This window comes from Carassius carassius, chromosome 5 (genome assembly GCF_963082965.1).
Source record: "Carassius carassius chromosome 5, fCarCar2.1, whole genome shotgun sequence".
Classification (NCBI taxonomy): Eukaryota; Metazoa; Chordata; class Actinopteri; order Cypriniformes; family Cyprinidae; genus Carassius; species Carassius carassius.
In genome coordinates this window covers 38,688,305-38,706,947 of record NC_081759.1, presented here as the reverse complement: position 1 = coordinate 38,706,947, position 18,643 = coordinate 38,688,305, and the positions used below count along the sequence as shown (strand labels likewise).

The following is an 18,643-nucleotide window of genomic DNA, read 5'->3' as shown; positions in this document are numbered from 1 at the left end:
GATCAAATTCACATGGTTAATGTGTGTCTGAGAGAGAGAAAGACAGACAGTACACGACGTGCTAAACTAACATTGTTGCTCCTTTGGGACCTTTAACATCAATTAGAATAGCCTGCCTGACACACTCACTGTCCTCTGGGTAAAGAGAGTGTGTCTGCTAACAGCCTCTCTTGCAAATTAGTATCAGAAGCATTAGTATGAAAGACTCTGCGTGCTTGATTGGGTTTCTTGTTTCCTGTCCTTACACGTCTCTGTGGTCTAATATTCTCATACACCCTGTCAAAAAGCAAACAAAGACATGTTTAGATATAAATAAACAAGTGTTGGAAATGAAAATAGATCTTGTTTGTGTCTTGTTTGTGCAAATGCAATACCTTTAGTTATTTGGCCGTCTAGTGATATTTTTACTAGCATGCTGACTTATGGCTCAGTGGCCAATGGCTTAATGTGGTTTTACCAGTGCTTGCGTGTGTCGGGTGTTTAATATTCATTTTGAAGCAGTGGAGACCTTGTTTCCTAAATGAGAGAGCAGAAGGGTTGAGACTTGCTCCAGGCTAGCTGCAGGCAGCCCTCTTTTTCTATTTACCTGCAGACTCGCACTGTGAGATCTCCCTCGGCCTGTCAGGACACACACACACACACACACACATATACTGTACACCCTTTTATCTGTCTTTCTGTTATCTGTTCCTCTGAGATCTTGTTCGTCTTCCTAATCTCAGCTTAATTTTCTGATTTGTCTCTCTATCACACATTGTGCATATGTGTGCAAGTCTTGCAGTGTGTGTGTGTGTGTGTGTGTGCATGAATGATTATTTCTAAAAGTTTTCCTGATATGAATCTTGCAGTCGAAACGAGGTCATCTTATCAGAGACGAGCGAAATTGAACCTTTTTTTTCCTTCATTTCCTCGCTCACATTATTAGTTATCTCTTCATTATCTTTAGCTCTATCAAGAAGCTTGTGATGTTCTCCAAGATTTTATTTGACAGTGTTTGTTCCTCAGTTCTTCTGGTTCTTTTTAATTGTCAACCGAAGATCATTTTTATCGGCATGAATAAGAAAAGAACATAAAAAAGAATATTCTGAATTAAATACAAGTGGTACATCAATAGCTCCTAAGACTTCTTTTGTACATGTATTATTTTACATATTTGGTTTGTTTTTACAAAAATGAGGTACATATAAAAAATGAAAATAGCAGTGGTGCTGTCGATAGGGCTTGAGTTGCATGTAACACGGGTATTCCTTTAAAAAAATCAAAATCATGCAGCTGGCTATTTTATTTGGCACTTGTCATTTACAAATTGCTGTAACTCTCCTTTCGTTCTCGTTCTCCCAGGAAGATGTTTGGATCCAGCAGTGGCTTGTCCTCACTGTCGACTTTGTGACCCCAGAAATGCTAACGCACATGAGGGATTTATTCAAGTCGACAAGTCTGTTGTATAAAAGTGAAATGGGCCGCTTCATGTTTTGTTTCTTCATGGCTGGCTATCAGACCTCACCATAGAGAAACCCCTACAAAACTGCATTTGAAGATCCTTAGAGGAGTGGGGCATGTTGTGTGTTGGCGGGCAGAATAAGGACAAAGTAAAGGGAGGACTATGGGGAAAAAATAGCCTCATAAGTTGTTTGATATACAAGGAATTTGCCTTGAGCCTTAAAACATGTTAACACAAATATCTGCAAAACAAATGGAATCATGATTAGATCTGTAATCACATTTTTGAATGTACTCTAAATGTTTGTGAGCTTATTTTGCAGTGAGTTTCTGAAGCTGTTTATATTATAACTGCTTTGGTTTTGACACACTAGAACAATGCAAAAGTGCAGTACAAGCTTTTCCATTGGCATTTGCTCTGTTTCTGTCTGTGCCGTTTTCGTTTGCCGGCGAGCCATGTGGCATGAAGTGTGAGAGAAAACAAAATCGCCCAGTTCTCGTCCCACAATGCCCCTGACATGTCTGCTGACGGTTAGCATTCCACACAGGCAGGGGGAGGACGGCGCTCGCTGCCTGCTGTCGCCACTGCTGCGGATGATGAAGAGGGGCTCTCGGAGGCGTTAGGAGGAGAGTGTGTGGATGGGGTGTGTGGGGTTCTCCTCTGGGAGTGCAGCGGTTGTTATCTTCCTCTCGCTGCTACAAGCTCAGAGAATTTCTTATTCATCTTTCTTTATAATCTCTCGTACCTCATGCTCTCTCCCACGGTATGGAGGGCAGAGAAAAGCTGTTCTGTGCTGAATAACAAAAACAGCAACACAAAAAGCTCACAAGCACCACAAAAACACACAAAGAGTAGCAAACTTGTATACGTAAGATCCATGTTTAAACATTGCATTTGTACAGTTGTAAACACTATTATATCCTTATATATATATATATATATATATATATATGAGAAGTTTATTTGCAAAAACCGATAAATTTTCAAATATCATGTTCTTTATTATGTTGTATATTTTGTGTATTGTGTTTGTTAGCTGTAGTTTTTAGTTAGTTAAGAGATTTATTGGAATGCACAATGAAAAAAACATGATTTTAGAAAATTGTTAAAAACAGAATTAACTGTTTTTGCAAATGAACTCTTCATATGTATGTTTATATATATATATATAATATATATATATATATATATATATTAGGGGTGTAACGGTACGCAAAAATCACGGTTCGGTACGTACCTCGGTTTTAAAGTCACAGTTCGGTTCATTTTCGGTACAGTAAGGGAAAGAAATGCAAACATTAAACTGCAGGATGTTTATTACTATACACATTTTTTTTTTAAATACTTTTTAATAAAATATATATAAAATAAAAATAGAATAAGAAATAAAATACTGCTGCAAAGTTCTCCACTAAATAAAATACTCTGTCCAAACCAATATCATATAATAAAATATAATGAAAAATATAAATAAATAACTATGATTACAGTGCAGCATTACCAATCCCAGCTTGTAGGCCTGCTTCACCAGAACTGTGCCTGCTGCTGTAGGTGACATAGAGGGAGACCGCCGACAGACCAGGCTCTTGTCTTCACGACAACAACATCTATACTTCATGTTGAGCATTAATATAAAGCCTACTGATAAAGGACACCGTCAATAGTATTAACGGCAAAATAGACTATGTTTGACAGGTGCAATATTTGAAAATCGATAATTATTAATTTATTTTTTAAAATACATTTATATCTGATTTTATGTATACCTATAGACTTTCAAACATCAAAGTGTCATGAATTAATATGTGTACAAAATGAAATTTTTCTATTCTATTTAGCCTGGAAACGCTTCCAACACCCTTGCGCGTGTCGCGTGAAAATAGACTTCCGCCACTTAATATGTTCGTTTGGAAACAAGAAAATGTACTTACGTTCTGCGCACAAAATATTGCATTCCGTCATTCGGTACAAACGTGCACCTTCCCGAAAGCCCTGTACCGAAACGGTCTGGTACGAATACACGTACCATACACCCCTAGTGTGTGTGTGTGTGTGTGTGTGTGTGTGTGTATATATATATATATATATATACGCACACACACTTTACATATATATGCACTTTATATTACATATATATATTTTATATATATATATATTTTTTTTTTTTCTGTGTTTAAGCAGATACAAGCTGTTTTCTCACGCTCTCTGTGTGTGTGTGTGTGTGTGTGTGTGTGTGTGTGTACAGGCAGCCTGGTCCTGCTGGCCCTATGCAGGCAGAGAGCAGACAAATGCAAAGTGACACTTGTGTGTGTAGAATGGTATTTGTAGTGACGCTTTGACCGCAGATAATAAAGTGTTTGCCCTGAGGTGATTCCAGTCGGCAAGTACCCCCAATGAAACTGGCTTACTCAAAGAGAGAGAGGGAGAGATAGATGAGAGTGCAGGAGCAGAGGAGAAGAAGGCTGAGTGAGAGTATATAGTGGTGAGTGAGTAGAGATTTCCAGACATTTCAAATGACATGGATTGTGTGTTTGTGTGAGAGTGAAACCAAACAGAGACCAAGAAGAGAGCATCTCCTATGTCTGTCGTTTCATTGAATTAATGTGTTGGAATTGGCTTTTAAATGGTGTCACGCTGAAGAGTAATGTAAATGAAAACTTCATGCGCTTTCTTCGGGTGGATATTGCCTTAAATGTTATTTCCTTTGAGAAGGTCTCAAGTATCACGCATATTAATCATGTGCATTTTAATTAGACTCGGAGCCCCTGCACTTATTAGCTCTGCGATTCACCTTTGATTGGGTACTCGCTGGTATCTGTGGGGAATTAGCTAAGTAACAAGAATATGTTTTGCCAGTTTACCCTGAGCAGAGCAGGAAATGAATCGATTAAGCTCGGAGCCAAGTGTGGCCTTAACTAAATATTAGATTACATTTTGGGCTGCTTTTCCATTTCAGTCTTCTCAACACTTGCTTTTCTTGCTTTGAATTGTTTTTAATTAATTTTTTCTATTTTAACGACGTCCCTATTACCTTTCTGGACCTTGAACGTGTCAGTTATGTTGCTGTCTAAAAACTCTCGGGTTTCATCAAAAATATCTTAATTTGTGTTCTGAAGATGAACGAAGGTCTTACGGGTTTGGAACGACATGAAGGTGGGTAATCAATGACAGGATTTAAATTTTTGGATAAACTATCCCTTTAACATTTAACATTTCCTAAAATAATAATTTTTCTTAGCATGTAGAACATAATCTAAAAACCTTTTTCCTCTATAAAAACCTTTCCATTGCAAAAAGGCTTTTATAGTGGAAAAAGGTTTTTAGATTATGTTCTACATGCTGAGAAAAAATTATTATTTTAGGAAATGTTTGACTAAAGGGTTCTTTAGGGAACTAAAAATGGTTCTTCTATGACATCACTCTGAAAACCCCCTTTTGGATCATTTATTTTTATAAGTGTAGGTGTATTAGTACCTCTTTGTCATTGCATAGAGGACAGCTCGAGTAGGCGGCAGGTTTTTATTTATTGAATTTAATTTTTTAATAAACTGATTGATTGACAGACAAATTATATCTGTCAGTTATTATTGCCCATAATAAAAGTATTGTCCAAATTTCTCTTCATTCCACCTTGGCATTATTTGTTTTTCACAACGATCTCTTTAGCAATTACTGTGAATCGTTAGCATACCTATTTTTAGCAGTCTATGCATATTCAGATGTCTCTCTTTATAGGACTCTTGGTTTGGACAGACAGGTCCACAGTCCTGCTCTATTATTGTTATTAGTGTGTGTTTGAGAGGGGCAGAGATCTCATCCTGAGCCTGTGGTGCAGGAGGTCTGGGGGAGGACAGCCGCGTTCTTTTAGCTCTCCACTCAATTAGAGCCGGAGAGGCGCACAGAGGCATGCTGGGTTAATTGTAGAGCTTCAAACAGCTGCCACATTCAGGGTTCCATTGTGCCGGCAATGGTTGTTACGGTGACTGGGGCCCTGGGTTAGTAATCGCTGAGTAATCATTGTGAGAGAAGAGCAGATGACACGTCCATTAGTAACAGGCAGGTATTGTTTAGAATACAACGACACCAGAAGGCCCTCACACTCGCTCGCTCACTCGGTCTCTCTCCACCGTCCCACTTTTATGAAACCATTCTGCTGCTAGAGTGACATAAAACCCTGCTTGTGTTGGGGAGTGAATGCATGAGTTGTGTTTTGACTGTTTTGTGTGTTTAACAAGGTCAAATCTGAATCCTGTTTGCATATTATCTGTCCTACATGGTATGCAATATTTGGATTAGCGCCTTCCAGTCCACCGAAATTTCCATTGGTGCCTTTGATTGACGGGTTTAGATGCATCCACACGTAATGTTGCCCACAATCCTTTGTGATTCTGCAAAATTTTCCAGGGAAATTAGATCCATTGCTTACTTAGAGGTTACTTCCAAATCAAGTAGATTTATAATGATAGATACAGCTAATTTGCTGGTAAAAAGTTCAGTAAACTTGAAATCTGGTGAGGAGTCTGTGGATTCTTATTGAGATGACAGCATTTTTCCAGCAGAATTCTGCCATACAAAGGTAAATGTGACCACTTTTAGAGATGCACCGATATTAAAACTATCATGGCAGATTACCAATAAATGGCTGATATTAAATTCTATGCTATTTTTATGTAAATTAATTAAATGAAACGCTAAAACTATATTAAAAAGAAATCCTTTAAAAGCTATGTGTTAATTTAGATTTTAAAAAAAGAAAAAGAAATGGCATGTGAAACAGAACGCACTATTCAACAATAAATGTTTCAAAAAATAGCTTCATGACCTTATAATATTGTTTAAAATACCCTCTATAATGCATTATGATGTAATGAACCTATTATTATATTGTTGCATTTAGGAGTAGTATACAAATTCAGAGTTCTGATTTATTATGAAAATGCAGTTTTATGAAATTACAGTCTGTTCTAGTATTAACATACCTTTTTCTTGCTACATACTCAAACACATACTGTCATATCTCTGTTGTAGTACATATTTTTCACACTCATAAGTATGTGTATTTGAAATCAGCCCATCTGTTGTTCAATTGTGCAGTTTATGTAAAATCACATTGAGAAGTCCAGGCACCTACAGTGGAAAAGAAACTGGACTTGGCCCAAAATTGCCAGGGTCAGATGTCTCAAAAACACAGGCACATAAAGATGATGGCTGTTCCTGTCTAAGCGTTTGTGCTGACCGCTCATATGCTTTAACAGGTCAGGCTTTGATGGGGGGGGGGGGGACGCTGTGAACCTGCTGGATGTTGCATTGCTTCTGACAGTGTATTTGTGTGTGTTAATCTTAGAATCAGTTCCTGTTTATCTGTGCCTTGCCACAACCCATATTTGTTGAGCCAAGGCTGATGTGGTTTTGTGTGTGTTCGTTGTTCTGTTGAAACTCGGCGGCTGTTAAACCCCTTCTCTCCCGCTTCTGCAGGCGTGCTCGATGCGGCTGGACATTTCAAAGGTTTTTTTTTTTTGTTATCCTGTCACCTCTCAACCGTCACAGACAATTCACGTATTTATAGGGTTGAAGTGTACAACGTCATCTGTACTTCATGGGAAGTTGATATTTTGGGTAGGGTTAATTGTAAATGCGACAATGAAAATATTCAGTTATTTTGTGTCACAATTTTTCTTTCATCTCTGCATCATTTCCTGCAGACACCTCCCAGAGGATGCTTGCACACATCTGGCCCATCGCTCTCTTTTTCTCTCATTCTCTACCTCGATGCATTGCTTTAAAGAGTGAATAAATGGCCTACACAGACAATTCAAAATTTTCAGGACCTCCAATTACAATTTTTTTTCCCACTCTCATTCACTAATATCCCTCTGATGCCCCCCCACCCCCACCCCACCCAGAGCTCTTGCTGCTAATTAGAGTAGTGTTAATTGAGTATTTAGGATTATGCCTCCTCCACACTGCCTGCTCGTTCAAGGGCAGTCCAAGCAGCGTGAAGGACGCACAATCTCCTTATGGCTTCCACTGAACCCTCAGCCCTTTCCTGACCCTGCTTGCCCCAATACCATCCATTCCAGCCTGCAGGTGTCCACTTGCCATTCGAGGCTACTGCAGGATGACAGGGAGATTGCGGAGATCAGGTCCTGTTGTCTTTTAGTGTTTTAGTGTTTTTGTGCAGAGCCTCTCTGGTTGGTGTGCGTTGGTGGTAATGAGAGATGGCATTTAGAAAACTGCCGCTCTGACACACGGGCATTCAGTGCCAGCCGTGAGTGAGTGAGTGGACAGAGGTCATTCCGCTAATTATCCCCCTGCCATCCCGCTTCCCGCAATCTTCCCCTCCCGTCCTCCCTGAGCGCTTTGTGCCTGGCAGGACGGGATCATTTGTCCTTATGCCAGAAGAGGAAAAAGGCACAATGCATGACTGAATACGCTCGCTGTGGACAGCACTGATATTAGATTGCTGGTAAACGTGCAGCATCAAAGCGGCCAGCGAATGTGATGGATCATTTCTGTAAAGTAAAAAGGACGAATCTGCAATAAATGGACAGGACAGGGCCGGTGTAATTCGGTTTGCCTGCTCTCACTGTTTGTGGGATTGAGCGCGCACACACACACACACGGTAGCTCCTGTTCTGTGAGCGAGCGAGGAATGGATTGCTGCCTTCCTCAAGGGAAATAATTAATCCGTACAAGGCTGTCGCATGTCGAGATGTAGCAAGTGTGAAGCATTTTGCCCAGGAGGCATTGCAGGCTGTCGCCCATGCAGACACCTGTTAGAACTCCTGCCCCACATTAGCATACACAACACACACATACATATTGCAAACAGGAACAACCACAACATGCTTCACTCCACTGAGCCGGTGTGTGTGATAGTGTATGTGGTTTCACGTCTGCCTATTTACTGGAGTATGTTTTGTTTGCGTATGTGGTGTGTTCACGCTGCGAACATGTCTCTTGTGTAGATCTGTTGTTGAGTTTATCATGTGGGTGCGTGTGTTTAGGTGTACGTGTCTGTTTGTCACAGGACGCCATCTGTGCTGTGCTCGTAAGCGTGATCAGAGACATTGAGCACCAATAAGTCACGCAGGTCTGAGCTGATGAAAGATCTCACACTCGCTCTCACACGGGAGATGGCCTAGGTGACAGATAATGTTAGTGTAATATCTGGGCAGGGGGAAGTGTGAGATAAGTCAAACAAATCTTGTTTGAAAGTTCAGCATCTACCCGTGTGTGTGTGTGTGTATTAATTCCCTCTCGGACTATGAAAAGCATTTATATATTTCATAGTTTCTGACTAGTTTCATAGTCTGAGAGTGAATTTACTCCAGAGTATGGCTAAAAGCAGCCTAATGTTAGTGTAATCTATGAACTACACATATCTTTTTAGTCATGTTGCATATGGATATAATGTCATTAAAATATTTTTGATATTACTGAATTTGTATTTAATATGACAACAATTTAATAAAAAACATTGTAAATTATTAATTATAATGCTTACAATTACTCCGTTATTAAAACAGCTGCTACAGAAAACAAGCAAAGGACATTTACATAGGGCTGGGTATTGTTCAAAATCTTTCGATCCGGTGCCAATTTCGATACCTCGGTTTCGATACCAGTTCCTAACGATACTTTTTTACCATGTTTTAAAATCCATTTCAAAATCAACACAAATACATTAAACACAAAACTTTTATTTTTCAACTTAATTAAAACAAATTCTGGTAACACTTCACACTCACGATAACATTATTAATACAACTGGTTGTGCTTTTTGGATAGGGGTGCGCCATTCAGGGGCGGACTGGGACCAAAAAGTTGCCCTGGACTTCCTGGCCCACAGCAGCCCACCACATCATAACTCAAACGCCCCTGTTTTGATGTCATTTATTAATTTAATATTTAAGTAAACAGTTTGGGGAATTTAAGCAATAGGGCAACTGATCCTCCGTTGAAAAAAAAGAAGAAAAAAAAGAACAGCAGCTGTTCAGTTAGCGACTCCTAGTGAGCGATACATGCTCATCAAGACACAAACATTCTTCTAGAACTCACACTTTGCATTCAGTTAGCAGATCCATACGAATCATGCATGAAATAGAAGTTTATAAACTCAAACGATAGCTTTATGTGCTTTACAGATGAACTTGAAGTCTTTATTCATTCGAGATGTTCAATAATAGATAATCTTTGGCTCGGTAATAAAAGTTAGTGATCCGATTAGTGAACCGATGATTCTTTTGAGTCAATCTTTTAAAATGATAATTTATTTTGTTTAACGAAACCAGTGTGAAAACCAGTGTTTCACAAACTGGATAGATCTGAGGTGCAGGGCTCGCAAAATCGTTAGCCCCACGTCCCGGGGCTATTGTGTTTTCCAGTCCGATGGGCTATTGTGAATAGTGATGTAAAATTCCTAACTTGATTCACGTTGTTCACGCGCTTGAAGGGGTTCAGCAGATCGTAGCTGATCGTTTGCACTTGTTTCTAAATATTGCTGATTCAAGCGTTTTAAACAATTTGAGCGCGTTCGGAGCTTGCGCTCACTCATTCAATACACACGCTGCGAGCAGCATTTCAGACAATGCGCTTACAGAGAATGAATTCATCTTCCGCGTATCGTAACTTCTGAATGAACACATACACACACAATTATATCAAAATTATTGTCTCTGCAAGTATTCTCGTAAACACAGTCGGTTATGTTTTAAGTGAACGTATACAGTGGCCTGCTGCTTGGAGAAATTTGCTGTACCGGATAAATCCAAGTATAGGTCTCTGCAGGAAAGTAATGGGAGTTACCAGATCAGGGTGTTTTTACACCATGATACCTGGTTGGCTGACATCATAGTGATGTTAGGTTTAGGGCTGGGGTTGGGTAAGGGGGATCATTTTGATTGCATGATTTAGAAACACCCAGCAGTTTGAAAACACCTACAAGGTGATAAACGCCCACTTTTGCTCTGCAGAGACCTAAGTCTCGATAAATCTGTCTCTCTCGCTCTGTTTTTTAGACAACGTGAAAGGGAGCGTGTTTCAAGATACGCAATGGAGTAGACCATTCTAAACAGGGAGGGAGGGCAAAACACTCATCCAAACAAATGCTTCATTAAATTGGTGGTATTGCCGGCTTTGGTTGCAATACTCTTATCGCATATGTTGCACTTTGCAGACTCGGCATCCACTTTTATAAAGTGTAGCCACACTTTAGACCTCTTTGGTACTGTAAAACGGAAACGTTTTGAGAAAAAACAACTACACTTGTGTTGTGTGACTGCGAGTATCTTCAGAAATCAGTCACGTCACGTGGTGGTGGACAGCCAATCACGACGAATTTAGGTCCTTACATGCACGTATGCTACAAGCTCACACAGACACAGCCGCTTGGCAAAAAAAAAAAAAAACACGGCCGCTTGGCTTTTGGAACCGAAATTTGGCACCGAAAGATAAATAATTTTTCAATACTCATAGTATCGAAGTTTTTCGTTCGATACCATAAAGGCATCGACGTTCGGTACCCAGCCCTACATTTACATTATCAAACATAAAAATTAGTTACATTAGAGAAAATCAGTGATGGCTGCTTACTAAAACTTTGTCCGCCTCTCTTTCTCTCCCCACCATTGTGCTCATAGCTGCTGCAATAGCCAGAGGCCTTTGTGGGTTGGAGCAGCTCTGTATGGGTCTGAAAGGCCTCTAATCCCCGTGGCCTGTGAAGTGTGAAACCCTTTGATGGCAGGTCGGGGGCTGGAGGCTTTTGCCTGTTGACAAACAAGAGCAGGACACTGAGAGAAAGGCTGCAACAGCGGCTTTATCCTTTGTACGAAAGGATTCAACAGAGCAGTTTGGAATAGAAAATATGGACCTGTCACCCAAAAACACATGGCAGCAACAGTATTAGCTGGGCTTTAATGATAATTAGCACGTTTTGGTGAAGCGAGATGGAGTGAAGGGAGTACAGAGATAGAAGGCTAAGGGAGAGTGACATGGCAAAGCATGGCTCCTTAATTAAACCATGTGATGATCAAAGATACACCCAGTCCGACCCCCCTCCTTACGTAAGGGAGATCAGAAAATTGGCAAGTCTATTTGCATACGGACCACTGATGCCTCTTTGAAATCCAGTATTTTATTTTATTTTTTCACTCTGGATCCAATGAAGTGAGGAAAATCTCAGTTTAGTTGTATCACACACACACACTGGAGCACACACACACCCGCCCCACCCACCCTTCTGTGCTGGCTGTCGGGGAAACATCAAAGCGTCGTGGCACTGCTGTCACCGAGAGGGTTGAAAGTGTCGGCCCCTGCGCTGGCCCTGCATGGGCTGGACAGATGCTCGACAGCCCCCATTTCATCTGACCCATTTAGAACACCTCCAATTAGACTGTGACAGCGCGGAGACAAGCATCCTTTCATCCGCTGCCCAAGAAGATGCCAGCTAACATACGCGCTTTAAACACTCTGCAGACCTCTGTAGCCTCAGGAATGCTTTAAAAAGACTTATTAGACATAAAAGAGCCATTCTGAGACAGTGAATGTTTGGGGTTTGTTTAGATTTATGAACAAATGTTGCCTTAAACATGACCTGACTTTTATTTTCAAATAAACAGCTGGAAAATAATGCATGCATGCAAAAAAAAAACATCTGTATCCATAAATTAAATTAAATAAGTGCCAATCAGTTCAGACAGTGACAGTCAAATAATAGCAACAAAAAATATTGTGAACACATTTATAGAGGGTCTTGTTTGATCTAAAACCCAGAAGTAGGGTCACACCACATGACAGTGATCCCAAACAGAGGTGTATATCAACAACAACAACAACAGCAGCAGCAGAAGCACAATTGGATGCAATTTTGTATTTTTTTGGTCTTCTCTAGGGGTGGGCGGATCGATCTAAATATCGATAGTATCGATGCCAACACTGGTATTGGTATCAGATCGATACAATTGTAATTGAATCGATATTTTTATTTAAATATCTCTCATCTACGTTCATTATACTTTGCTCGTGTCTTCTCGTGTCTGCTCGGGGGCTCAGGGAATGTAATTGCAAAAGTATATTTGTTTTTTGTTTGTTCTTCAGTAATAATTGTGTGCAATTTATTTCATTTGCTTTTAAAACCAGAAAAAAAAAAGAGATTTTTTTTTATTCTTTATTTATTTTTATTTTTTTTAAAGGCTGTAAAGAATTCATTCTACAGTGCCTAATAACTAATAATTTTGTGGACTTCAATACATTAATAAAAAATATTGCCTAAATAATTGATCATTCATTCACCTCAGAAATAATGACATAGACCTACTGCACTCTTTTTTTTTTTTTTAAGTAAAAAGTATCGTATTGGTATCGGTATCGGCAATACTGACCCTAAATGTATTTGGTATCGAATCGATACCAAATTTTGCAGTTTCGCCCACCACTAGTCTTTTCTGGAGCCCTAGTTCCAATTTCATTTGAAATGCTGTGTTCTGAGGCAGGCCACTCAAGCAAGACATCCTATAAATATACATGAAATAAAATAGTTTTGGATCGAGGAATGGGTCAGATATGTCATGTCCACTGGAAAAGTTGTGCAGCAGCTAAAGAACGTGTTTATTTGACTTTCTGTAGATCCTTTTTCCTTTAGCTTAATTGTTCAAGATAAACACTTTTTTTATCACAAAAAACAGTATTTCATAGTGCCTCATCTTAATGAAACCGTTTATAATATTTTATACATTATCATTGATTCTAATGATTTTTTAACTATTTTGCAAACAAAATGTTATCATTTTTCAGCTGCTTCTGCAGATATGACAGCGTATGTTGTTGCCAAATGTTTGTTTTCTTGACTCTGCAATCACATCACTTCTTTCTTTTTTACCACTGTTTTTTTTTACCATGAGCTATTAGACTTTAAGGGCTTAGAGCAATGGATGTAGATTTAGCTGCTTGAGTGATTGACCTGTGTCAGCTGGCAATGACAATCAGAAATGTGACAACTTCCTCCCAGCTGGATCCCGGAGTTCTGGAAAACCACTCTGACATTTGCTGACACTGTCATTTGTGACACTTTAAATTTAGTCAGAATGATAAAAACAAGTAGAAAATATGCACACTCTCCTTAAAATATAATTTTTGTGAGGGTTGCTAGTCATTTGTGGCAGTTGATTTATCACTTGTAAATTGAGTGCTTTGCCTGCTCCCCCTCTGCCTTTTTGTAGCACTGAACTAAGTAGCCATGAAATTGCCTGAATAATGTCGTTTAAATCCAATCTCACCACAGCCCTTCACCTCCGCTCATCCTCTGTGCTGCCTCTCACAGCTCTTTCTCCTTGTTTCCCAAGTCGTTTTTCTCAGAATCCCAAGAGCCCCGGGTTTCTCTGAAAAGGCCGGACTCAAAACCCTGATCAAGCTAAAAAGAAAGCTAAAGCTAAAAGTCTTGCTGTCTGAGACATTAAGGGCTTATTTATTATTATTTTTTTTAATCATTTCCTGCCCTGCCCAACATGTGGGTCTTTGCGTTTTAATAGGAATGAGTCAGTTTTGCAGCGCAGTTTTTAATGGATGTCTCAGTCATGTTTTATGACAAAGCTCTTGCAGTATGTTTTGTCTCACATTTTCTCTGTACAAGCTGAAAAAACCCGGTTACGGATTCCCAGTGAGTGGAGTTTTCAGGAGTTCATGGGAGGGGTAATGTAGGTCTGTCTCCTCATTTGGAGATGGTCTGATTGAATAATTGAGAAATTGGCCTGGCCAAGGCTAAGACCTACTGGTGCTACTTATAAATCTCAAATGTGTCAGTGCAATTAAACAGGTCTTTTATCCTTCTCACTTCCTGCTCGCTCTCCTTTCCGTCTCCAAGGGTAACCCAATTTTGAACAATAGTGAGGCCAAATTAATTTCACAAAGCGCTGGTTTAATAATGCCTTAGGTGCCTGATTTCGAGTTAAAACAGAGCTATTTATCCAGGGATAAACCTCCACTGGAATATAAAGTGAGAGAGAGAGGACTGGGTGAGGAATAAAAAAAGTTTCTATAGACAGGGTGAATTTAAAACTTTCAATATTAACATTATTTGTGAAATATGCAACTAGGGTTTGTGCCATTTTAAAATTGTTATTATTATTTTCTTATTCATTTAAACTGACTCATTCAGGCTTACCACACTTGTCTCTATTAAAATGGATGGGGATGTGCACACAAGTATGGTATGTAGAATCGTGTCTATTTAGAAGAATGTGCTGGCCGCTGATGAATTAGATGGTGACCGGTAGCTTTCAAGCTCCAAATGACAAATATGTTGTGGGCTGTAACTCTGACTCATGGTTTTCTTACATATTTTATTGTCTTGCAGGTGAGCTGACTGTCCCAATGCCTTCCCCGCGCTACCCCAGCACAGCAGAGCTGGATGCCTATGCGCAGAAGACGGCCAACAGCCCTCTGTCCATCAAGATCTTCCCCACCAACATCAGGGTCCCACAACACAAGCACCTTAACCGGACTGTGAACGGATACGATACCACCGGACAGCGCTACAGCCCCTACCCACACCTCCACACAGGGGGCTACCAGGGTTTGTTAGCGATTGTCAAGGTCTCATCGTCATCCTCATCTTCCTCATCATCTTTCGCACCCTCCACAAAGGGCGTCCTTAAAAACTCAGAGGGCAGGAGGACTAAGTTGTCTCCAGCGCAGATAGCAGTAGCTCCTTATCCGCCTCCCAACAGCAGCACTTTAGGTCATTGCCACGGACAGATTGTGTACCACACAGGGCCTCCAAAACCACCAGAGGCCACCGCTCTGGCGGTCCCCCCAAACGTCACTGTGGCCGGTCCTGTGATCCCTGTTGTGGGGGGGCGAGGATTGAACCTCCCTCCCCAGTCGAATCTTCCCTCCATCCAGAGCATCATTTACCAGATCAACCAGCACTGCCAGGCCCAGGCTCTGCAGCAGGTGTGTCAGAATGGGGTGTCGACAGGACCTCCGAACCCCAGTCCATCCAAACCGGGCACTGCTATTTCCTCGGGGGGGACTTACGTCACTAGTGTGGCTCCGCAGGGAAACATGGCCTATTCAGGGACTGTGCTGCCAGGGCAGAACGGAGAGATGATGAAGGCCGGGGTGTATCCTGAAAGTATGGACTACCTCCTGTGGCAGAAACAGCAGCAGCAGCATGCGGTTTTAAGGATGTATAGCGAAGGGAGCGGAGGCGGAGGCGCTATAAGCAAGTCGCCCGAAACCTGTGCCCCAGGAGGGTCCATCATGCTCGGGGGGGCGCAGGTGTCCTCCTCCAGAGGTTACCCGATGACGGCCAGTACAAGCGGCGGGGGTGGGCTGGACAAGGTCAGCTCTTCCCCTTTGAACTGTGTGGGGATGCATGGGAACTTTTCTGTCGGTCAGTACTTTGCACCGCCATGGAACAGCATTCTGGTGACGCCGGACAGCGACTGCTACAACCCACAGGAGCTTCCAGGAGCTACGACCACAGGTGGACCGGTCACAGGACACAGGGAGCTGGGATTCCCCCACCCTCACCAGCACCCTCATCATAATCACCACCACCATCAACATCATCATCATCATCACCTGCCCATAGACAGCACGGGTGGTCTGTGCTGCAGTTTGCCCAGTAAGAGTTTATGTAATACGTCAGTGTTGAGCAGCAGTCTGCAGTCACTGGAATACCTGATCAGTGACATCCATCCTCCCTGCATCAAGGAGCAGATGTTGGGGAAGGGATACGAGACTGTGTCTGTGCCGAGACTATTGGACCACCAGCATGCACACATCCGCCTCCCTGTTTACAGATAAGAAGAGAAGGGTCTGACCAATATAAAGAGCGACTGGAAAATCTTTAATCACAAACTGCAGTTGTTGCCATTGCCTAGATTTGCAGTGGAGTTGGGAGATCCTGCTCAAAGTAGACTGGGGGGAAGTCTGGATCAGAACACGGTTGGTTAAATGCTGGAAAGCCAATCGGTGCCTCTCGGCTCAGAGCTGGGAGAGAATTGCTAGCTGGGAATTGGAATGTTCCTAAATATGGATTCTGTGATTCTTTTCTCTCTTTTTACCAAGAGGGATTTTTTGTTGTTGTTTTCCAATTGTTTCTCTTTTTTTCTTTTGAATTATTTTATCATCAGACTAATATTTTAATTTTTGGTGAGAGTCAATGGTTTCAATGAAGTAAAAATGGCCTCCTCCCCAAATAATTGTTTGGATTAGCGCAATAAAGATGATGGTCTTAAAGCACCACGCTTGTCTGTAAAAAATACTGTTGAACCTGTGCTCATAAAACACTGTAAGAGGTAACGGTATGCACGCATTACAAAATTTCAAAGACCAAAAAGGCAACTAGATCAGTGCTTTTAGGTGATGCTAATGGATAAAATGGAAAACCTTAGCGGTAGTTTGATATTATAGAGAAATTGCACTGCTTGGGGTGTAAAAATGTGTGAAAGTCTTGGGAGGTCTGAGGGAAATTAAACGTTCAAATATAATGTATTTAAAGAACTTGAAGACTTGAACCTATTTTTGTTGTTTTATATAAATATATATTTGTAGTATATAATATGCATTGGCTGCTAAGGGAGTAAGAGTGTAAAATGCTTAGGTTTTTTAATGTTTCGTTTAGGGTCTTTAATTTTGATTTTATTCTCCTTTGGCTGCAGTATACGTTTCTGCTGTTCTCATGGTGTAACCACCACAGAGTGCTAAACAACAGAACACTCATTTATTTACCTACACTGGAATCAATTCTCCACATAAGCAGATGTTAAAGTAACCTTTAGCTCTGAAATGAGAGTGCCCTCATTAACAAGATTAGGCTTATAAGGTCTGTTTCAGTCATTGAAACGCATTCTGACATGCCGAAATGAATCTAATTTGGTATTCTGAAAATGAGCCGTCTGTTGTTGGAAATCTTGTTCTCAATTGGTTAGGGATCAAACAACTCTTCCCTAATGGTTTCGAAAGCTTCAAAGTGCATGTGACTCCATTAAATGAGGACCAGAGAGGTGTCACTTTACCATTCCTCTTTTTGAAACGATAAAACAATCATTGCCTCTCTCAAACAGAGGTGAAGGGAGAGAGGCAGAGCAGTTTTCTCAGCTCTGTGCTAGCGGTTTCGAGCCGGGTTGAGACCCTAGTAAGCTTTGTCTCAACACTGAAATATTTATTCCGACTGTGACTTTCCTGTGAATGTACTGCACTTAGATTACTGAGAAGACTAATGCCTTGTGGGACAGAGAGGGGGAAATAAAGAAAAATTGGATGGGCACAGCGGTCCCTGGCATTAAATTAGCATTTCTTTTGTCAGTCAAATTTCACCGGTAAATTGAATTTAGCAACTCAAGAGAATCGACAGGGGGATTTCTGGCGAAGGCAAAAAGCTGGCTACAGTCTAGATTTATGAAGTGCAATTATTATGACTGTATTAACAATTTTGTTTTCTGAGCTTACACCAAAAAAAAAAAAAAAAAAAAAGAAATGTAAAAGTACAGCTGTGTCTACATTCCCAATGTACCACATACTCATTCCCGTCTTGTTTTGAGGTTCAAATAAAATGATTTCAAGAATTTATTGAGAAATCCTCATCTTTGCTTTGACCTTGTCTGCATTACAAAAGTGAAATTTTTCATGCACATACTGAAGCTGTTTGGCTGATGGAAAATGTATTTCTTCTGAGTTCTTGCAGAGATATACTAACTTTTCACACTTGAAATGGTTAACCTGAAGTAATTTTTTACTTAATCCTAGTCAACAACTTAACTTAGTTTTCAGCCAAAAACTGGAAACTTTTTTATTGTGTTTTGCCTGTTCCTTTACAAGTAAACGGTGTTTTGGGGACTGAAAACACATATATATAAAAAAAAAAAAATGGTTTCAAAGGTCAGGTTTTTGAAAACGCCACCATTTTCACTTCTGTGTAAACACCCAATATGGGAATCTTTGAAAATGCTGACGTCATGCGCGTGCGTGGTATGTGTTAGGTATGTAGATATGCGCAGTATGTGTCGATTTTAAAGGCAAGTGCGAACAAACATACAGAACAATGGTGGAGTACGTGGTACTGTTGTTGCTGCTCAAGAGCTCAAGTGTGGATTTACTTCACCAATATTTCAACCAACTGCGGAGACGCATCATATACAACAGCGGTTCCCAAACATGTTCCTGGAGGCCCCCCAACACTGCACATTTTGCATCTCT

At 40.6% G+C, this 18,643-nt stretch overlaps 1 protein-coding gene across 4 annotated transcripts in view; it reads left to right on the top strand.

The window, feature by feature from the left end:
* Positions 1-18,024, top strand: part of LOC132141585 (protein FAM222A-like) — a 91,449-nt gene extending 73,425 nt beyond the window's left edge. For all 4 annotated transcript variants that reach the window (XM_059551237.1, XM_059551236.1, XM_059551234.1 and 1 more), the window contains exon 3: positions 14,793-18,024. In XM_059551237.1, coding sequence (XP_059407220.1) covers positions 14,793-16,249 — 1,457 coding nt within the window. In that variant the 3' untranslated portion in view covers positions 16,250-18,024. The remainder of the gene's footprint in view (positions 1-14,792) is intronic.
* The last annotated feature ends 619 nt before the right edge of the window (positions 18,025-18,643 follow it).